Source organism: Sarcophilus harrisii, chromosome 2, assembly GCF_902635505.1.
Source record: "Sarcophilus harrisii chromosome 2, mSarHar1.11, whole genome shotgun sequence".
Classification (NCBI taxonomy): Eukaryota; Metazoa; Chordata; class Mammalia; order Dasyuromorphia; family Dasyuridae; genus Sarcophilus; species Sarcophilus harrisii.
Genome location: NC_045427.1, coordinates 266,447,990 through 266,467,455, shown reverse-complemented (window position 1 = coordinate 266,467,455; position 19,466 = coordinate 266,447,990). Strand labels below are relative to the sequence as shown.

The window sequence follows — 19,466 nt, the reverse complement described above, 5'->3', positions numbered from 1 at the left end:
TGAAAACTACCTTTAAATATAATTGGAAAAAATAAAGTACTAGTAAGTGGGAAAAAATAGTCATATGCCACAACTTGTTCAGCTATTTTCCAATTGATGTGCATCCCCCCACTTCAGTTTCTAATTCTTTGCCATCACAAAAAGAACTGCTATAAATATTTTTGTACAAATAAATCCTTTTCCTTTCTCTTTGATTTCTTTGGAATACAGACCTAATAGGGATATTTTGAGGTCAAAGAATATGCAGTTTTATAGCTCTTTGGACATGGTTCCAAATTGTTCTTCAGAACAGTTGGACCAGTTCACAACTCCACCAACAGTGTATTAGTGTCCCAATTTTTCCACACCTCCTCCAGCATTTATCATTTTTCTTTTCTGTTGTATTAGCCAATCTGATAGGTATGAGGTTATCCTTCAGAACTATTTTAATTTGTATTTCTCTAATCTAGTAATTTAGAGCATTTTTTCCATATGAATATTGGTAAGTTATTCCTACTTCCAAAAACTGCCTTTTCATATCTTTTGACCATTTATCAATTGAAGAATGTCATTAAAAAAAAATTTGGCTCAGTTCCTTATATATTTGCACAATGAGGCCTTTTTCAGAGAAACTTGCTATAAAATTTTTCCCTATTTCTTGCTTTCTTTCTAATTTTGGCTGCATTTGTTTTGTTTATACAAAAGTTTTTTTAATTTCATAAAATCAAAATTTTCCATTTTACTTTTTATGATCCTCTCTATCTCTTGTTTGGGCACAAACTCTTCCCTTATCCATAGATCAGACAAATAAAATTTTCCATGCTCCCCTAATTTATTTATATTCTTTGTTTAAATCATCTACTATTTTGACCTTATTTTGGATACACAGAGTGAGATTCTGATCCAGTCTAGTTTCTGCAAAACTGCTTTCTAGGTTTCCCAGCAATTTTTGTCAAATGTTGAATTCTTGTCCCAAAAACTTAGACCTTTGGGTTTATTAAACACTAGATTACTATAATCACTTACTCTATTCCTCTGATCTTCAACTCTTTTAAAAAGCCAATACTAGGTTATTTTGATGATTACAGCTTTGTAATAATGTGAAATCTGGTGCTACTAGGTCATTTTCCTTCACATTTTCTCCCACTGATTCCCTTAATATTCTTCACCTTTTGTTCATCATGACTAAACATCTTGGGAACACCACTTCTCTTTCTTCATGCTCTCTTCTAAAGCCTCTATTATCTGGCTTCCAAATCTCATTATTCAACTGGAATTACCCTCACCAAAGGTACCAGTGAACTCTTAATTGCTCAATCAAATGATCTTATCTCATTTTTTTTTTTTTACCTCTATTAACATTTGACCATTTGAATCATACTCTCTTCTTGAATACACTCTCCTCTTTAGGCACTATTTTTTCTGGTTCTTTCTCTCTGACCCCTTCTTCTCAGTTTCCTTTGTTTATTTTTCATCCATGTCACCCCCACTAAGGGTGGGTTTGTTTCAAATAGAACTCTTTTTCTGGTCCTCTTCTCTTTTCCCACTATATACCAACTGTTACTAACCTTAAAAAAATATTTTGGTCAATGCCCTTCAACATGGTTTCCTTTTTATTTCTATTATCTTATTTTATGCACTAAGAAACATCATTAATTTTTTTTTAAATTTTTTATTTTTAAAATTTTTTTTTTATTATGATAACTTTTTATTGACAGAACCCATGCCAGGATGATTTTTTACAACATTATCCCATGCACTCACTTCTGTTCCGATTTTTCCCCTCTCTCCCTCCACCCCCTCCCCTAGATGGCAAGCAGTCCTATATATGTTGAATAACATCATTAGTTTTAAAAGACAAAGAATTTTCCTTCTCTTTGTATCCCTAGAACAACACAATAAGCACTTAAATGCTTATCTACTAACTAGTAGTAGTAGCAGGCAGATATAATATAGTGCTTTAAGGCTCACAACAATCCTTTCCATAGTAATCTAAAATAGAATGAGTAAATATTGTATCTCCTTTCACAGATAAAGAAACTGAACAGTCAGAAAGATTAACTGATTTGCTAATAATAACAATAACTAATATTTGCATTGAACTTTAAAGTTTGCAAAGTGAATTCCACAAATGATCTCATTTGATCCTCACAACAATCCTGTGAAGTAAGTACTATTATTATCCCCATTTTACTTATTACATTTTACTTATAGATACATCTGGTAAGTTTCAAGAGTAAAATTTGAACCCAATTCTTCCTGATTTCAAATCCAGCAATCTATACATTGCATAAGGCTGTCTCAAACTCTAAAACTCATCAGTGCTATCCTCCTTATTACCATGGGCTCCCAAGGGAAAGAGGAGATGTCAAGAGTCAATTGAACCAAGGAAAGAATAAAATCATAAACGAGGGAGGAAAATCTTGATTCAATCGGGAAGTACTAGGTCTGGGGGATGCACCTTCCAGACTAACCTTCCATATTGCAAAGGATAGACTTGTGAATTGTGAATTGGATTTAAGTGAAATAGAGCTATACAAAATCATCAGCTTCATTCTCTAGTCATTAGTCTAGTGACAAGACATAAGTCAGGATGACTGTCCATGTCCCTCCCCAACTCCCTGGCCCCCAGAAGATAGATTAAAGATTAAAGGAAGGTTCTACTACATCTGTAACCCACAGTTGGTGTTTTCCCTCTTTTTGCTCTCTCCTGGAAACTCATATCTTATATATTATTTTGTCTTGAATCTCTCTTAAGCACTTATCACATACATTGTATATACATCATTTCTGGTACACTATAAGCTCCAAGAAATCAGGGACAACCCAGTTTTGTTCAAGTGGACAATGCACAATGAGGATGCGATTCTGTATGCTCTTAGTGGAAAATTGATGCTTCCTCACTCTAGTATTTTTAAGCTGCATGGATGTATTACAAATGTTTTCCTTCTTATCTTAAATTCTCCAGGTCCTTATCCATCACCATTACTCTACTCTTCCCACCACTACTCTTCCCACCACCTCTCTCCCCAACCCCAACCCCCACTTTTTTCTTTTAATCTAAATGAACAAATTCAGAGGCTGGTTTTCTTCATTATCAAAGGACCAGCTCAGATTTATTTCCAAGGGTGAAGGGAGAAGTGGGGAGAAATGTTCCAACATATATTCTCCCTTCTCCCTCCTTCTATAAGAGACATAGAAAATTACGGTCAGATATCTTTCAAGCCCTATTTTTTTCTTTTTTGGTTAAACAGTCATAAATTAATCCGCATAAGCATGGAGAGAGAATCTTTTTAATCAACAATTTCAAGCAACAATAGCAAAAGTAATGTATAACCTTTGATCCATGTGCTTAGTATATTCCCCCTGGACAGTGTAAATTTCCCTCCTTGTAATGCTTCTGAGACAGTGTAGTTGTAAATAACTCACAGGTCAGTTCATACTCTTCTCTTTGTACTAGGTTCATTTGCATAGAATGGGGGGAGTATTAAAACAGCAGCTAGAGTGCATTGTCTGTAATGTAACAATGTAATATTTTTTACAATGTAGTTTGTGTACATATTGTTTGACAGTTAGTGTAGCTTCAGAGACAGCTCTGCAGCTACAGTACTGTCATTAGCTGTACAATTTCCTGCAGAAAGAGACAAAGTGACAACAAATGTTTTTTTTTTACTGTTGCATATACAGAGATGAACACCAGAGACATGCTATTGTCCCTCAGAGATAATGTTCCTAAATAAATCACCAAAAAAAAAAAATCAGGGGCAACTGGGTAAATCTGAGAACATTCTATAAACATGAGTTATTATTACCATTATTTCCCTCTCTTGAGCAGAATTTAATAATCATTTATTGAATGAATATATGAATGGATGAATGAAGCAGGAACTCCCTGTGCTCCCTCTATCCCCACCCCATGACCCTTCCCAACTCTCTGATTTAATTCTGCTGTTTATCACGAGGTTGCTTCTCCATGCTGAAGTCCTGGAGGTCCCTCTACCCCGGCCATTCTGTCTTCCTGGTTGTTAAATCTGGCTCCAGCTGATCCCACTGGGTGGGGTGTTGAATGTTGACTGAAAGCCAGGAAGGTGCTGGCACCGGGGGACAGAATACACAGAGCCCAGGACTGGTGCAACCCTGGGAGTTATGATTCCTCTATCAGGGACCATGGAGATGAAACAGAAACACAGCTGAGTGGCCACATGCCACAGTTTCCGTGGGGAGAACTGATTAACTTCAAATCTTTGTCAATCAATATTTGTTGTGTTCAGAGAATGGGAGGGAAATTTTAGCCTGGCTTCTTGCTTTATTTCCTGCAGGAAATTCTTCATTTAGGGCTAGAGGAATTAAGAGCAATATAACTTTAATATCATTCTAGCCAGGGCAAACCACAGAGGAGACAGGATGTCTCGGGAAATCAGTCCATTAATATTAAGGCAGACCAATCGCTGTGCAAAAGCTCCGATCTCACTCTTTCTCCTACTCCCCTGGCTTACTATGTGCTGCGGAAATTGCAAAATATTGTAGAATTGGTATTTGGAGAGTAAGGGAAGGGAGATGTGTATGGGGGAAAGAAGAGCCCCCTGAGAGAAATCTTTAGGGTCTTTCAAACATCCTTTTCTCTGGCACTTCCCCTTCAGATTCTCTCTTCACCTAGAAAAAACAAGTTCCCAGAAATGATTCTAGGTCGTTTACACTGTAGTGTGAATTGAAGCCAAAGTGGTAGCTCCTCCAGGATGGATTTGCATTTGAAGTCCCTAATTGTACAAAAATTTTTGTGAATCGTTAAGGGAACTTCTGGCAGCATAAAACAGGTGGAGAGGAAGCTCCTGAAATTGTAGGCAAATAACTACTTATTGCAAAGGTAGACAGCCCCATATTGTGTGGAAAGAAAAGACAGAGATCTTCTCATAAAATGCAACCCAACTGAATCTACAAGCAGGGGCTGGGCAGAGAGAGAGCCTCTGAGAGAATCAGGCAGAGAACACAATAGAATGAGTGTTAGCTCTGAAGTTAGAGGACCTGAGTTCAAATTCCCCACTCTGATGTTTATTACCTATGTGACCTTGAGGATTACTTAACTGACCTCTGGTGTCTTCACCTGCAAGATGAAGTAGCATCCGAAGTTACTCTGGCTCTGAATATGTGAGTTCTGGACATCAGAAAAAACCCAACTTTGGGCAAACAAGCTGAGGACACAAATTCTACTTTCCCTGAAATGTGTGCTTAAGTTAGCCTGGGCAACAATAAGGACAAGGGAGGTTTAGGATTTCTCTCACCCTAGAGAATCTCAAGGGAGATGGGGAGGGGTAAGAAGAAGGAGAGCCTGCGAATCCATCTTGCTTCTTCCCTTGGACGATAAGTGCATGCCAAGTTGGTTTAGAAATACCAATTCCCCCCCCCAAAAAAAAATCATTTCCAGTGTGATAGTGGCAAGAACATGGACCTGGGGTAGAATCCTGGTCTTCTGACATCCATATAAGGAGCCTTTTGACCATGGGTGAGTTAATGAATATCTCTAAGCCTCAATTTTCCTAGTCTAGAAAATGGGGACTAATACTTGCACAATCTACTTCCTTACTGAGTGACTGGGAAAGTAATGAGTATCACTAAATGAGGTTGGCAGCCAGAAATACTGATAAAATTTCTCCCTGAGGACACTGATGGAGATGACAACCTGACAGTCCTACCCCTGTGGGGGTCTTGTGTAATCCCACTTTACTGTATCCATTATTATATCCAATCAGAAAGTCAAGTTAGCCAAACCCCCAAGTTAAATTTCCCCTCTAAATCTATCCACTCCATCTTTGCCAAATCCCTTTTGGGTTAGCCCACCATGGCATTCTGCTTCATGATGCCCTTCTCATGCCCCATACCCCACAGTGTCCTTCCTCTCATCCCCCTACCATTTCTCCTTCTTCAGCTAACTTACTCTTTTAGGGTGCTAAACTTCTCTATGAATTTAGCCTGCCAGTCAATGGCACACTCCCACTTCATGAAGTATTTGCTTTCTCTTGATTAATTGTGAATTCTACTAAGGAACTTGTCTTTTCCATTGCTAATTGTTAAAACCACTTTCCTGTCTAACTTTTTGCTCTCCCCAACTCTGTTTCCTATTTACCATTTCTGGTGTCTATCATACCTCTTCATTTTAATCTGTCCTCCTAAATAAATGTCCTTTATAGCAAAGAATAGTCATTGTGAATTCATCACATGACCAAACCCCAAAATTTGTGCCAATTGCCTGTATCAATCTTATCATTTGGCTCACTGAACCTCAGATACATCAAAAAGCAACTTTTTTTTCTACATTCGATTCACACTTTTAAATTCATGAGGTAAAATTAAATAACTTACATTGTAATGCTTTATTTTACCTGAATTTTATAGCATACCTAACTCTAAAAATATCATGAAAGTCATATTACATTTAAAAAAAAACACCACTAGTATAGCAACTTAACAAATCTTCTAATGGAAAAAGAAAGTTCTGCTATCTTTACATATAATTGAAAAAAATACCTTTAAAAAAATTTTTTTAAAGCTCTGGTACATTATACAATTAACTTTGAAAAAATATGGTCAAAAATGGATGTCTCGATAAGAACACATTACATTGGTAACTTTAAATGTGAATAACTATCATGACTCTCCACTAGGAATCTGATATGCCTTTTGGGGCCAGGGGCAAAAACATGATCTCCCTTTTTTGTCCCATCCTCCAAACATCTGTCCAATTGACTCTTCATTCCTTTATTCAATAAACTCCACTGGCTCCCTATTACCTTCAGGATTAAATATAAACTTGCCTACCTTACAAAGGCAGCTCTTGGTAACATGTGTGACATTTATCCTTTACTGACTAGTGCTCAAATTGGAGAGAAACTTCAAAATTAAGTGGAATTGATTTTTAATCAGTGAAGTGCTTAAGAGAGTTGTTTGGGTGGTTCAAAATGAGATACTCCCTTAGTATTCATTTATTTGATTTGATTAGGGGAGCCAAAGCCACTGACTAAAGTCTTCTAGGCCAGAAACAGAAAGGTTCTTTAAAGTGTGTTCTTTTAAATCAAAGGGATTTTTTTTTCTCTTTTTCTTCTTAATATCTATATTTTCACAGATGCTTTGTCTTAAGATCAATTTAGGGGGCAACTGCCCCTAAATTTCCCCACATTTAGCCTTAGCTGGGGAAATTAGTGGATTCCTCAATTTGAGAATTAAATAAAGCAAAACACTTGGAAGTAGTAGATGAACTCTTTTGGTGACTGTCTGGGGCACCTTTGTTTTAGTAGGGCCTGGACGACTCCCTGGAAATGAGAGAATCTATAGTTTTTTTTATCTTTTTCATCCCAAGTTTCATTCTTTGGGTCTACTTGGCTCAGCTCTTCTGCTGGCAGTCTGATGGGTGTTAGCAATTAAAAGTAATAATTAAAGAACTATTTCACATCTACATTCCAAGGGAGAAAACCTGGTCTGGATGCAGATCTAGTATTTTCACTTTTAAAAATTAGTAGAAACCCTAAGAAGGACTGAGGTACCTTTCCCATTTCTCTTTCCTCATTAAACTGAAAAAGTGTTTGTGAAATACCCCTCCACTGAGGGGTTTGGACAGAAATGAATGATTTTCTACCCCCTCTGCTCCCATCAGTCTCTAGGTCCCTGGGCACCATCTACAGATTCCAGGGAGACGTGTGTATTAGACCAGAGATGATCCACTGAAGGATCCTTTTCCTCTCTATCCTCCTCCTTTTTCTTAGTGAAATGGGACAAGTGTTGCTTGTGTTATGTTTCCAGATTCCCAGTCTTGCCCAACTAAAACACACCAGGAAGAAGGGGAGTTTCCCAAACCTGAGTGTCAAACTCTGCTCTACTCAGTTGAACTTTGCACAGTATATGTAAACAGATGACCACTACTACAAATTCCCCTTAAGTTCTCCCTCTTCGTATTTTTATTGTAAATTACTTCCAGGATCAAGCTCTCCTGTTAAAATGTGAGGTTTTTATTTACTCTTAATGATTCAAAATAAATCACTTCAACAAAAAAGTCCGTCTCCTCCAAAGCACTCTGGTCAGCGAGGCCCTAAGCGGAGAGGAGTAAGGGCAGAGGGCAAAAACTCCTATCAGTATTAGGGATTCTGGTCGTCAGGGTCACATTTAAGCATGACTTTTAATCCTTCTCCCCTACTGGATGTTTCAAAGGCCTCCAGGGCCTTTTCCAGAGGAAACCTGTGGGTGACTAAGGGCTTGACATTCACCAACTTGGATGCAAGCATCGAGATCGCCATGGGCCACCTGGGGAAAAACACATACACACCAATTAGACACACCCTGCAAGTACAGCATAGTCCAGGCCTCAAACACAATCAAACACAGTCACTATTCTGCCCTCATGGACAGTAAGTGACAGAGCGGGGATTCAAAATGAGGTGCCTGAGACAATATCTTGTCTACCCTACTCCCGAGTTGCCTGTTCTCTTGCCTCGGACTACTGCTCACTTGTCCTGAAATGGACCATCTCAGGGTGGCAGGCAAGGCTGGAGACCAACAAGGTATAGAAGTCTCATTCCAGCTCTTTCAAGCATCAATGACAGGTGCTGATTCCACAATTTAGCATTTCCTAAAGCTATTATTTTCCCCCCTACCCACCCATCCTCTCCAGGCTGTGGTGGGAAGAGCCAAGCAGAAGCAGGAAACTGCTCACTAAGCATTTATTAAGCACCTACTATATGCCAAGAACTATGCTAAGTTCTGCTGGGTTCCAATCCTGATACCTGAGTGATTTCAAGTAAGTCCCTTCCCATCTCTGGAGTCTTCATTTCCAGATATGTAAAAGAAGGGATTTGACTTATTAAGTCCTTTCCTGCTCTAAACTGATGATTGAAAGATCTTGATGACTTCTGAGCTCCATTGAGTTCTAATCCTACAAGCCTACCAGGAAGCAGCGGGTGGTTATGAGGACAAAAGACTGCTTAGCAGCACCAGGGTTGGAAGAAACTGTGGCTGAGATAAAATGGTCAGCAGCCCCACTCCCCTAGAGCTTCTGCCCCTTAAAAATGACAGAATACCAGGTCACATGAATAGAGCTGACCATTATAAAACTGGGAAGCACCTGCAAAGTCATCTAGCTCAATTTACAGATGAAGAAACTGAGGCTCGTGGAGTTTGAGAAGTCACTTGGGTAGGCAGGGTTCTTTGACTCCAGTCAGAGTCTGTGTTCTGAGAGCTCACACTCTCACCTCCCCTCCTCTCCTTTTCAGTCTCCTTCCTCCTTACTCCCCCCCCTCCAACAATATGAGATAGATAAAACAAGTATTTGTTATCCCTAGGATGCAGATAAGAAAATGGAGTCAAAAAGGCCCCCTCGACTTGTCCAGTCACACACAGTAGCTAGCATTTATGTCATGTTTTAAGGTTTGCAAAGCTTTTTACAAGATATTCTCATTTTATATATATTTTATATATATATATATATACACCTACCCACATGTAGGCATACACACACCTACATACATATTTATAAGCATGTATGTCTATATACACACATATATGTGAGTATATATGACAACCAAAGTAGTATGTTTTTCTTATGATAACGTAAAATCCTATCCTAATAATATCATTATAATGTGAAAACAATCATTTTTCCAGAGGAGGACTTGTCCAGGGTCACACAACTAGGAACTATCTGAGGCAGGATTTGAATGCAGGTTTTTCTAATTCTCTCCTGTTTACTTCACTACCCACGTGCCCAGTAAATGGTAGATCTGAATCTCATATCCTAAAAAGACTTTAAACTCAGGAGGGTACTTTCCTACTGAATCCAGTTGCTTCTCTCAAGAGCAGACGCCTTTAGACTATTCCTCATAAGCAACTCTCGATTACTCCTATTTTCACAGTATTGTAGTGTACCCACCTCTGCTTCTCAGAAACCCTTGTTTCCTTCAAGACTCAATTCAAACTCCCCTTGAATGAAGCCTTTCCAGAACCCTATAGCCGCTAGTGCCAGACTGTAAGCTCTCTGAGGGCCAGAATCATGTCATTTTGGTTTCAGAGGCAAGCACAATGCCTGGCACATATTGGAATTTTTATTAAAGTGTTTCCTAATTGATTCCCTTTGGTTCTTTAATAAATGATCAGGAAAGTGATTGAGGTTGAGGACTCATCTATCCCAGTCTTCTGGCCTATTTTCCTTGTCCAATAGTCAGGAGAGAACTCGTAGAAGGTGGAAAGGTTCTCCAGAGAACCACCTGGGTTTTCTCCTGATTCATTGGATCTTAGTTCAGAATATACTCCAGGGATACTCACGTATTACAGTATCGAAACACTCCTCTGATATCCACTTCTCGCACAGCTGCATGGACCAGGGGGATAGAGACTGTCTCCTTACCCAATCCTATTAGCACTACAGTCCCACCAGGACGAGTGGCCTAAAAGGAGATCAGAGAAAAAAAGTCAGAAATCATCAATATAGACTTTTTTCTATTACATGCTAAATGCTATGTGACCTCCAGTCAAAGGGATGCTTTCTGCTAAGATTAGATGATTCCCCACTAGTTAAATATAGACTAGGTAAACTGTATGTATAATTAGTGAAAACTCCAGAGAATAGGGAGTTTTCAAGATTAGACCAATGAAACAGTACAAAGATACTGGTGAATTTACCTACAATAAAGATACTGGACTACTATAGAATAATTACAGCTGGGCTGACAAATAACTTTACAGTTTGCAAGGAACTCTCCTCAGAATTACTCTGTGAGGTGGCTATTGCAAAATATTATGATTTTTAATCATTGTGTGCAATTCCAAAGATAGAAACTCCCTCCACTGTTCAAATCAGCAACTCAGTTCAGTATTTACTTTTAGATGACTTGATCAAATAGCTAGTATGTGTTCAGAGGTAGAATTTGAACTTAGATTTTTTTTGTCTCCAATGCCTTCTCCCCCATTTACTATAACATGCTGCCTTTCATGCTGAAAACTTTATTATTTCCACTTTAGCTAAGAAGAAACTAAGCTTTCATACAACAAGCAAATGTCAGTGTTCAAAAGCTGATGCTTTGCTTACAAATATAAGGCTCTTTCCCCTATTCAAGGCTGTAAATCTAGAAATGTAGAAAGAATCTACTCTGCCAGTATAGAGACTTGCATTAAGAATATCACTATCCCAAATGGCAAAAGTCGCATTTTACTGTATTGCTAAGAATGCTTTGCTATAAGCAAGATTAATAACAATAGTGACCTCTAACAACCTTCCAAGGCTTTATTAACTCAATAATGACAGAATGGGGATTGGAGCATTCCCAGACTTCTCCAGACAATAGCCCAGGGTGTCCCCCACAAATCAAAACCGTATCATGCCAAGCTCCATGCAACTGGCCAAATGTTTCAGGCTCTACCTTATATTGACCTCACTAGGCTTGCTGTAATGACAAAATGAATCATGGGATTTGAGAATTAAAAGTAATCTCAAACATAATCTAGTCTAACCTGTACCAAATAATATGGGATGAGAGAGAGCTTTAAAGAAGAATATACAGAAGAATATAGATTGCTATTGTTAGAATTTTGTAGCCAGGTATGGTAATACACACTTGCTAATGGGGAAAGCTGAGGCTGGTTGATAGTTTGGATTTGGGAGTTCTAAAATACAGGAAGATAAAAAGCAGATAAGGTATCTATCTACACCAATTCCCACATCAAAATGGTGAGTCACCAGGAAGAGAACCACCAAAATGTCTATGGAAGCAGACTGGCCCAGGTCAATAACACAAAGTTTACATGCTGATCAGCAATGGATAGCTTAGCACAGTTCCTGACACACAGTAGGCACTAAATAAATGTTTACTTATACCCCCACCCACCTGACCAAGATAGGGAGACTCAAACTCAAGGGGAAAAACAGGTAGAAATTTGTAGTTATCAAAATTACTTTAAATAAACAATCTTTTGTGCAATGTGATAAATGTGGAAATATGTTTAGAAGAATTGCATACATTTAACCTATATTGGATTATGTGCTATCTAAGGGAGGGGGAAGGGGGGAAGAGAGAAAAATTCAGAACACAAGGTTTTGCAAGGGCAAAAAATAAAAAGCTATTGTTATAAAAAAATAAAAGTTGGAAGAAGGAACCTCCCAAATAAATAAACAAGCTGTTAATAGGCTGATGCTTTAAAATCTTTTGAATATAATGATGCTGTATCACCAAACACATACTAAGAGCTTAAAAATCCCTGTTTAATTGAATTCAGTTTTAATCATACTTGTCATCATGGATTATGAACTACTCCTATACCCAAGGGTTCTTTGGAATGAAAATGGCAATAGTTAATAGTTGACAATTTCCATACTATATTGCAACCATCTCAAATCAAATAATCCACATATAGATTATCTGTCTCATGAAATTTCATTGTACAATTTATAATCATAAAAATGCTCCAACCCGTCTTCTCCTTGCATTCTTCACACTATCATTCAGGGAGTACTTGAGGAACACAAATTAATTATCATATTGACTTAAAGCAAAACTTAATTAGGAAAGTAAATTGGCTCTTACTGCTAAAAAAGACAATCTTAATCACTACTCTTAGCCTAACTCAAGCCCCAACTTCTCCAGGCGGCTTCCCTAACCTCCCCCAACTTCACCAATCCTTCTTGTCTTGTCTCCATAGATCACTGTATCACACAGATGGGGACTAAATCACAAGCTGCTATATCCTTCTCTATTGTTTCAAGAACGTGAACTTTGTCTAGTTTTCTAAATTGGAAGTACTGTGAGGGTAAGGGTCATGTTTTCAAATTCTTCTGTGTCCTTTTCATCCCCATCCCTCCATGCTAAGCACTACCTGTGTGAACTCAGAAAGTCATTTAATTTCTTTATGATTCAATTTCCTCATCTTTAAAACGACAGGATTGGAGCAGATGGCCTTTGAGGTCCCTTTCAGAGCCTACAAGGTATTCAGGTGGCAAAGTGGGGAACCAGGTCTGAAGTCTGGAAGATCCAAATTCAAATCCAGCTTCAGACACTTTCTAGCTTCATGACCTTAGCAAGTCACTTCACTTCTGTCCACCTCAATTTCCTCAATTGTAAAATGGGAATAATGATAGTACACCCAAAACTCAAGAGGCAGAGGTGAAGTGTCAGTATCTTAATGCAAATGCATGAATGAATGATTGAATGAAGTATTTGTTAAATACTTGCTATGTGCAAAGCAATAGGCTAAGCATAGGAAAGATTAATTTTAAAAAGTCCTTATTCTTGAGGAGGTCACATTCTAATGAGGGAGGCAACACATATGGAACATAAACTGCAAGTTAGAGGAAAAAAATTCTCATGGTCCTTAGAGGACATCAGCAAAGCAGACATTAATACATCTTCTTTAATGTCCCAGACATATCACATATACATATATGAATATCTAGATCTGGGTATCATCTCCATAAAGAACCTATGGAAGCTGAAGAGATCACCAGTGAAGACAGTACAGACTAGGAAGAGAACAGAAAAGGACCCAGAACAGAATCTTGAGAAACAGGAACAAGGCTGCGACATGAAGAATCAGCAAAGGAGACTTCTTAGAAGGGTATGAGAACAAAGAGAGATTTAGCAACTATAAAAGGTTAACAAGAAATAAGATTGAGAAAAAGTCATTAGATTTGGCAAGTAAGAGGCAATTCAATTACTCTATCTCCTAATATGTGTGGGAGGGAAAAAAAGGAACAACATTTCTCATAATAGCCAATCTAAAACACACACACACACACATACACATATACACATACACACACACACACACACACACACACACACACACACACAGCAATCTAAAAGGGTAATTTGGGTAACTTTTGGAAAGGGCAATTTCAGCACAAGATAAGGCTGAACGCCAGATCTAAGGATTTAAAAAAGGGCAGAGGGGAAATGAATGTAGTGTAGAAAGTTTTCCCTAAGGGTTTGTCCATGAAGAGAAAGACTAACACATGATGATAGCCAGATTCAAGTGAGATCTTTTACATAGAAGGTAATGTTTGACTTGTTTGTAGGGAGTAGAGAAAAGATCATTAGATAGTGAAGTCTTGTTGAGAGAGAGACAGAGAGAGATAGAGACGGAGGAGATGAGTGACTATGAGGCCAACTGGATGGAGAAGTTGTCAGGGAAGGAGATCGAGGCAGCATGTCAAGGGGTCATCCTTGGCTAGGAGTAGGGCCACTTCTTTTATGTGAGATTGAAATGAAGGAGGAAATGTTGCTCCAAGGGCTGGGATGGCCTTGAAATAAGAAGCTTGTCCGGGTCCAAACTTCAACGAGAAATTCCAAAAGAAGAAAATATCCTTATTTTCCCAGTCAATGCTTCCTCCTCCTCGCCCCTTCAAACAGGGAAGGGCAATACCAAACACGGACATCACCTTCCTTCTGTGGGTGTGGCTTTTTCCACCACTTCACCTGCAGCTGCCCAGGTCGCCTCTCCCAGCTGAGCATTATCTAGTCACTGCTCCACAGGGAAGTGGCCCTGAGGGCCCTGCCTCCACCTCACCCTGCCTCCAGCAGTGAGCCCGCCACAGCCCGCCACAGCATTCTGCCTCGCCTGTCATGCATGCTGGCCTGGCCCTGACATCACCGCCTGTCCAAGGCCCCACCCATGGTCCGGTCCCAGGACAGAGCCATCAGGCTGCTTAGACAGATACTGCTGCTTACTAGGTGGCTAAGAGGTGCAGTGGAGAGTAAAGGAAGCCCCGGTTCAAGTGCAGCCTCAACTCCTCACTAGCTGTGTGACCTAGACAAGTCACTTCACTGTTTGCCTCAGTTTTCCCATCGGTAAAATGAGAATAAAATAGAGCCTACTTCCCAGAGGGGTTGTGAAGATTAAATAAAATAAGAATTCTCAAGTGGTTAAAATTTCTCTCTGAACACAGTGCCAGGCACATAGTGAGCACTGCAGAAAATTAAGGGTGACAATAATGACTGACGACGACTGACAAGCCATTATCTAAGATAAGTGTGTCTGACAAATCAAGGGAGGGGCTGGCCCTCTTTAGGCTAGATAAAGTTCTCTGCTAGTGCTAGCTTAAACCCCTATGACACCAGAAAAGGTGGCTGCCCTCCCTGCCCAGTTCACGTGGACAGCAGTTTCTTCCTGGGGACGTGAAGTTTCTCTAAAATAGCTCTGTGACTCAGAGACGGAAGGAGGAAGTGCTGGCTTCCAGAAGACAGACCAGAGTTCGGGGCTTCTCGGGGATGCCCATGAATGACAGTGCCCATCACTGTCACCTACCCCGACCTCTTCACCACAAGACTTCCCTTATTCTTTCTCTTTCCACAGGCCCTTCCCCATGGCCCAGCCGCTTTCCTACTTTTCCACTTTCAGTACTTTTTCCTCTTTCTTTTGCCCTTTCCTCCTTCCCCACGTACTGTTATTTTGTTGTGTGGTCATGAGTTAAGCCTGGTGTTTTCCAGAAGTATTGCTTATTTCCTCTAGTGGCCCCCAAGATAAAGTAGTCTTTGGATTCTCTTCTATCTAAGTCCAGGAAGAAGTTTTGCAGCCAACTATGATATTTGAAGAAGTCTGATTTTATTATTCACTGTGAAAGACTTACTGGGTGTGATCTCATACTGAACAGTCATGGAGAGTAATCTCCCTGAATATAATGAGAGAGGCAAGGATGAAAGGTGCTGTCTCGTTCCTGAGCCAAGTCATGGTTTCTTTAGTGCCTCTGATATTCCCTTAGCACTCCAAAAAGAGTTTTGTTCTATTGAATGATAGTAAAGTCCCATATTTCAAATATATTTTATATGTTCTAGAGTATTATTACAGTTATTCTTGGTCCAGATAATGAAGCAGGAAACTCCCAGTGTGGAAGCACTCTCTCCATTGCTGAAGACTAGCAACTTCTCCAGGATGTGCAGTTTTAGAAAGCTGTCTATGGCACTGACGGATTAAGTGGCTTGCTCCATATAGCCAGTGTGTGTTAGAAAAAGAATCTTGTATTCACAACCATAAGAAAGAATGTTTCAGCAGAAAACTGGAAAAAAAAACCGTTTTACATCCAAGGATTCTGATAAAGCCCTCATTTCTAAAATTATATGTAGAGAATTGACTCAAATTTAATCTTTTTTTTCCTTTTTGTTAGGCAGTTGAGGTTAGTGACTTGCCCAGTATCACACAGGTAGGAAGTGTTAAGTGTCTATCTAGGGCCATCTTTGAACTCAGGTCCTCCTGATTCCAGGGCTGGTACTCTATCCACTGTACCATCTAGCTGCCCCTCAGATTTATAAGAATACAAGCCATTCTCCAATTGGTCAAATTATATGAATAGACAATTTTCAGATGAAAAAATTAAAACCATTTCTAGTCATATGAAAAAAATGGTCTAAACCACTATTATTAGAGAAATGCAAATTAAGACAATTCTGAAGTACCACTACACATTTCTCAGATTGACTAAGAGGACAGAAAAAGATAATGATAAATGTTGAAGGGGATGTGGGAAAACTAGGACATTTGTGCATTTGTGAATTGATCCAAACACTATGGAGAGCAATTTGGAACTATGTCCAAAGGGCTTCAAACTCTGCATATCCTTTGATTTAGCACTGTCTCTACTTAGTCTGTATCCCAAAGAGATCATAAAAAAGGGGCAAGGACCCACATGTGCAAAAATGTTTGCAGCAGCCCTTTTTGTAGTGGCAAGGAACTGGAAACTGAGTGGCTACCCATCAGTTGGGGAATGTCTGAATAAGTTATGGTATATGAATGTAACAGAATATTAGTGTTCTATAAAAAACAATCAGCAGGATGATTTCAGAAAAGCTTAGAGAGACTGACATGAACCGATGCTGAGTGAAGTGAGTTGAACCAAAAGAACATCATACATGGCAACAAGAAGATTATGTGATGCTCAATTTTGATGGACATGAACATCCATAATTGTGATCAATGAGGTGAGTCAGGCCAATTCCAACAGACTTGTGATGTAGAGAACCATCTGCATCCAGAGGACTATGTGGGCTGAATGTGGATCATAACATAGTTTTTTTCATCTTTTTTGTTGTTTGCTTACTTTTTCTTCTTTCTCATTTTTTTTCCTTTTTGATCTGATTTTTCTTGTGTATCATGATAAATGTGGAAATATGTTTAGAAGAATTGCACATGTTTAACCTATATTGGATTACTTGCTGTCTAAGGGAAGAGGATGGGAGGAAAGGAAGGAAAAAAAATTGGAACACAAGATTTTGCAAAGGTAAATGTTGAAAACCATCTTTGTATGTATTTTGAAAATAAAAAGCTATTTAAAAAAAAAAAAAAAGAATGCTTCAGATCACTAATAATAAGAGAAATACAAATCAAACACTCTTCATCTCACATTTCAATAATTGGCAAAATAGACCAAACATGGCAACAGTCAATTTTGGAGGGGTTCTGAAATAATAGATACGCTGCTACAATGTTGGGAGAGCTGTGAAATGGTAAGAAATTTGGAATTATGTCAATAAAATTATTAAAATGTCTGTCCTTTAAACTAAAGACTCCATTACTGAGCTTATATCACAAGGAAATTATTGTTAAGAAGAAATTTCCCATACACACCAAAATATTTGTAGCAGCACTTTTTGTGATAACAAAGAATTAGAAACAAAGTAGATGCCCATTCAGTGAAGAATGACTAAGCAAAACGTGGTAAGTAAATATAATGAAATATTATTGCATTATAAGGAATGACAATTGTGATGAATACTAAGTAGCATGGAAAGCTCCATGAACAACGCATAGTGAAGGAAGAAGAACCAAGAAAACAGTATGAACAAGAAGTATAACTGTGAAGATCGCGTATTTTAAAATCAGCAGGAGTCCGGAGTTCAGGTTAGGGGAAAATCGTCAGTCTTTATTCTCAGTGAAGAAGGATAGGAGGTGGAAGAGAATCGGCGATAGCAATGTGTGCAGCTGAGTGAAGAAGCTAGCTAGATCACCAGCCACATGGACCAGCCACCAGGAGAATGGACCCAGGCCCAATCTCTCCCAGCTTCTCTTCCTGTTCCCCTCTCTGCCTCCACCCACCAAAATCATCATTTCCTGTACAACACATCAGGACTTGCACAGAAAGTGGGCAGGAACCATTCTTTATCCAATCATGTATATTAATAGAGTATAGCCCAATTACTATTTAGCCTCATGTACTTGGGACCTAAGTGCATCAACTCAAACTTCAGCCCATTACATATAACAACGGAAATGTTAAGAACAATAGCACACCAAAAAATCAAAAGTAAATTAAGAAAATTATAAAGATCCTTCAAGACTCAAAGAAAGAGGTATGACTAGATACCCTCAAACCATCATTTCATGTGGATCTCCTACATGAAGAGCACAGCTGCTCTACATTACACATTTTACATTTTTTCAATGGATTAATCCTGATCTATCATGATTTAATCACAATTATGTTTATTTTTATGTCTTTCAAAAAATTTATTTGTTATGTAGAATGGCTCTCTGTGAAGGTGAGGGAGGGAAAGCTATCGGGAAGAGCTATGATGATGTAAAAAAGAGAAGACAAAAATAATTTCATCTCATTTACTCTGCTTAACAAGCCTGTGATTTAAGCAGGACAGGTATTACTGTTCCTATTTTACATGTAAATAAATTAAAATCCAGAGAAAGTAATTAATGACTCTTTGAGTCAACCAATGGATTAATCCATAGCTCACTACAAGTCAATAATGAATCTGGAAGCAGAAAGCAAATCTCCATACTCCTTGTTAGTGAATTTCCAATCTACTATACTCCCTTCAAATCAGCCACATACAGTGTGTCTTCATTGTTCATTTTTTGCTGAAATAAGACCCATGTATGATTCACTAAGCAGGATCAAACTCACATAGATGCTGGTCTGGATAGAAGATTCCACTCCAGTACACTCAATGGTGATATGTGGTTTGTTTCCAAAGAGACTGTCTATCTTACTGACAATTTCCTTGGGGCTCTCTTTATCGATCAGGAGGGTGAAAGTGGCCCCACATTCTTTGGCTCTTTCTAGTCGAGAGCTGTTCACATCTGAGATTAAACAAAAGTAATCCGATCAAACAATGAAAACAAAAAACAGAGGGAGATAAAGGAAGATAGTAGCAACCAAAGTCTTCCCTCTCAGAATCTATGCAGCTTTCCTAAGTATATTCTAAATCCTGAATGATGTTTGTTTTCTCTGTCCTATCTCTTTCTCTCTTTCTTCCTTTCCCTTTCTAAACACACACACACACACACACACACACACACACACACACTCACAAACACCTTATGAATCTTAATCATTTATTAAAAGAAGGACCAAAATATAAGAGTTTTTCAAAGGACTAAACTGACACATGCTTTTTTAATCTATAAGGCAAAGAAAATTAGTAGGATGAAAAACTTTCCCTCAAGAAACACATTGAATTACTTGTATTTAAAATATATTGGTACAAGTAGGAGAAAATATAATGAATTATAGTAAA

The 19,466-nt window shown here is 38.6% G+C and overlaps 1 protein-coding gene across 1 annotated transcript in view; it reads right to left on the bottom strand.

Moving 5' to 3' along the window:
- Positions 1-7,902: 7,902 nt before the first annotated feature.
- Positions 7,903-19,466, bottom strand: part of SORD (sorbitol dehydrogenase) — a 69,001-nt gene continuing 57,437 nt past the window's right edge. Inside the window, exons 8-10 of the mRNA XM_031949286.1 lie at positions 18,854-19,029; positions 10,282-10,403; positions 7,903-8,268 (exon numbers count right to left, since the gene is read on the bottom strand). Coding sequence (XP_031805146.1) covers positions 8,103-8,268; positions 10,282-10,403; positions 18,854-19,029 — 464 coding nt within the window. The 3' untranslated portion in view covers positions 7,903-8,102. The remainder of the gene's footprint in view (positions 8,269-10,281; positions 10,404-18,853; positions 19,030-19,466) is intronic.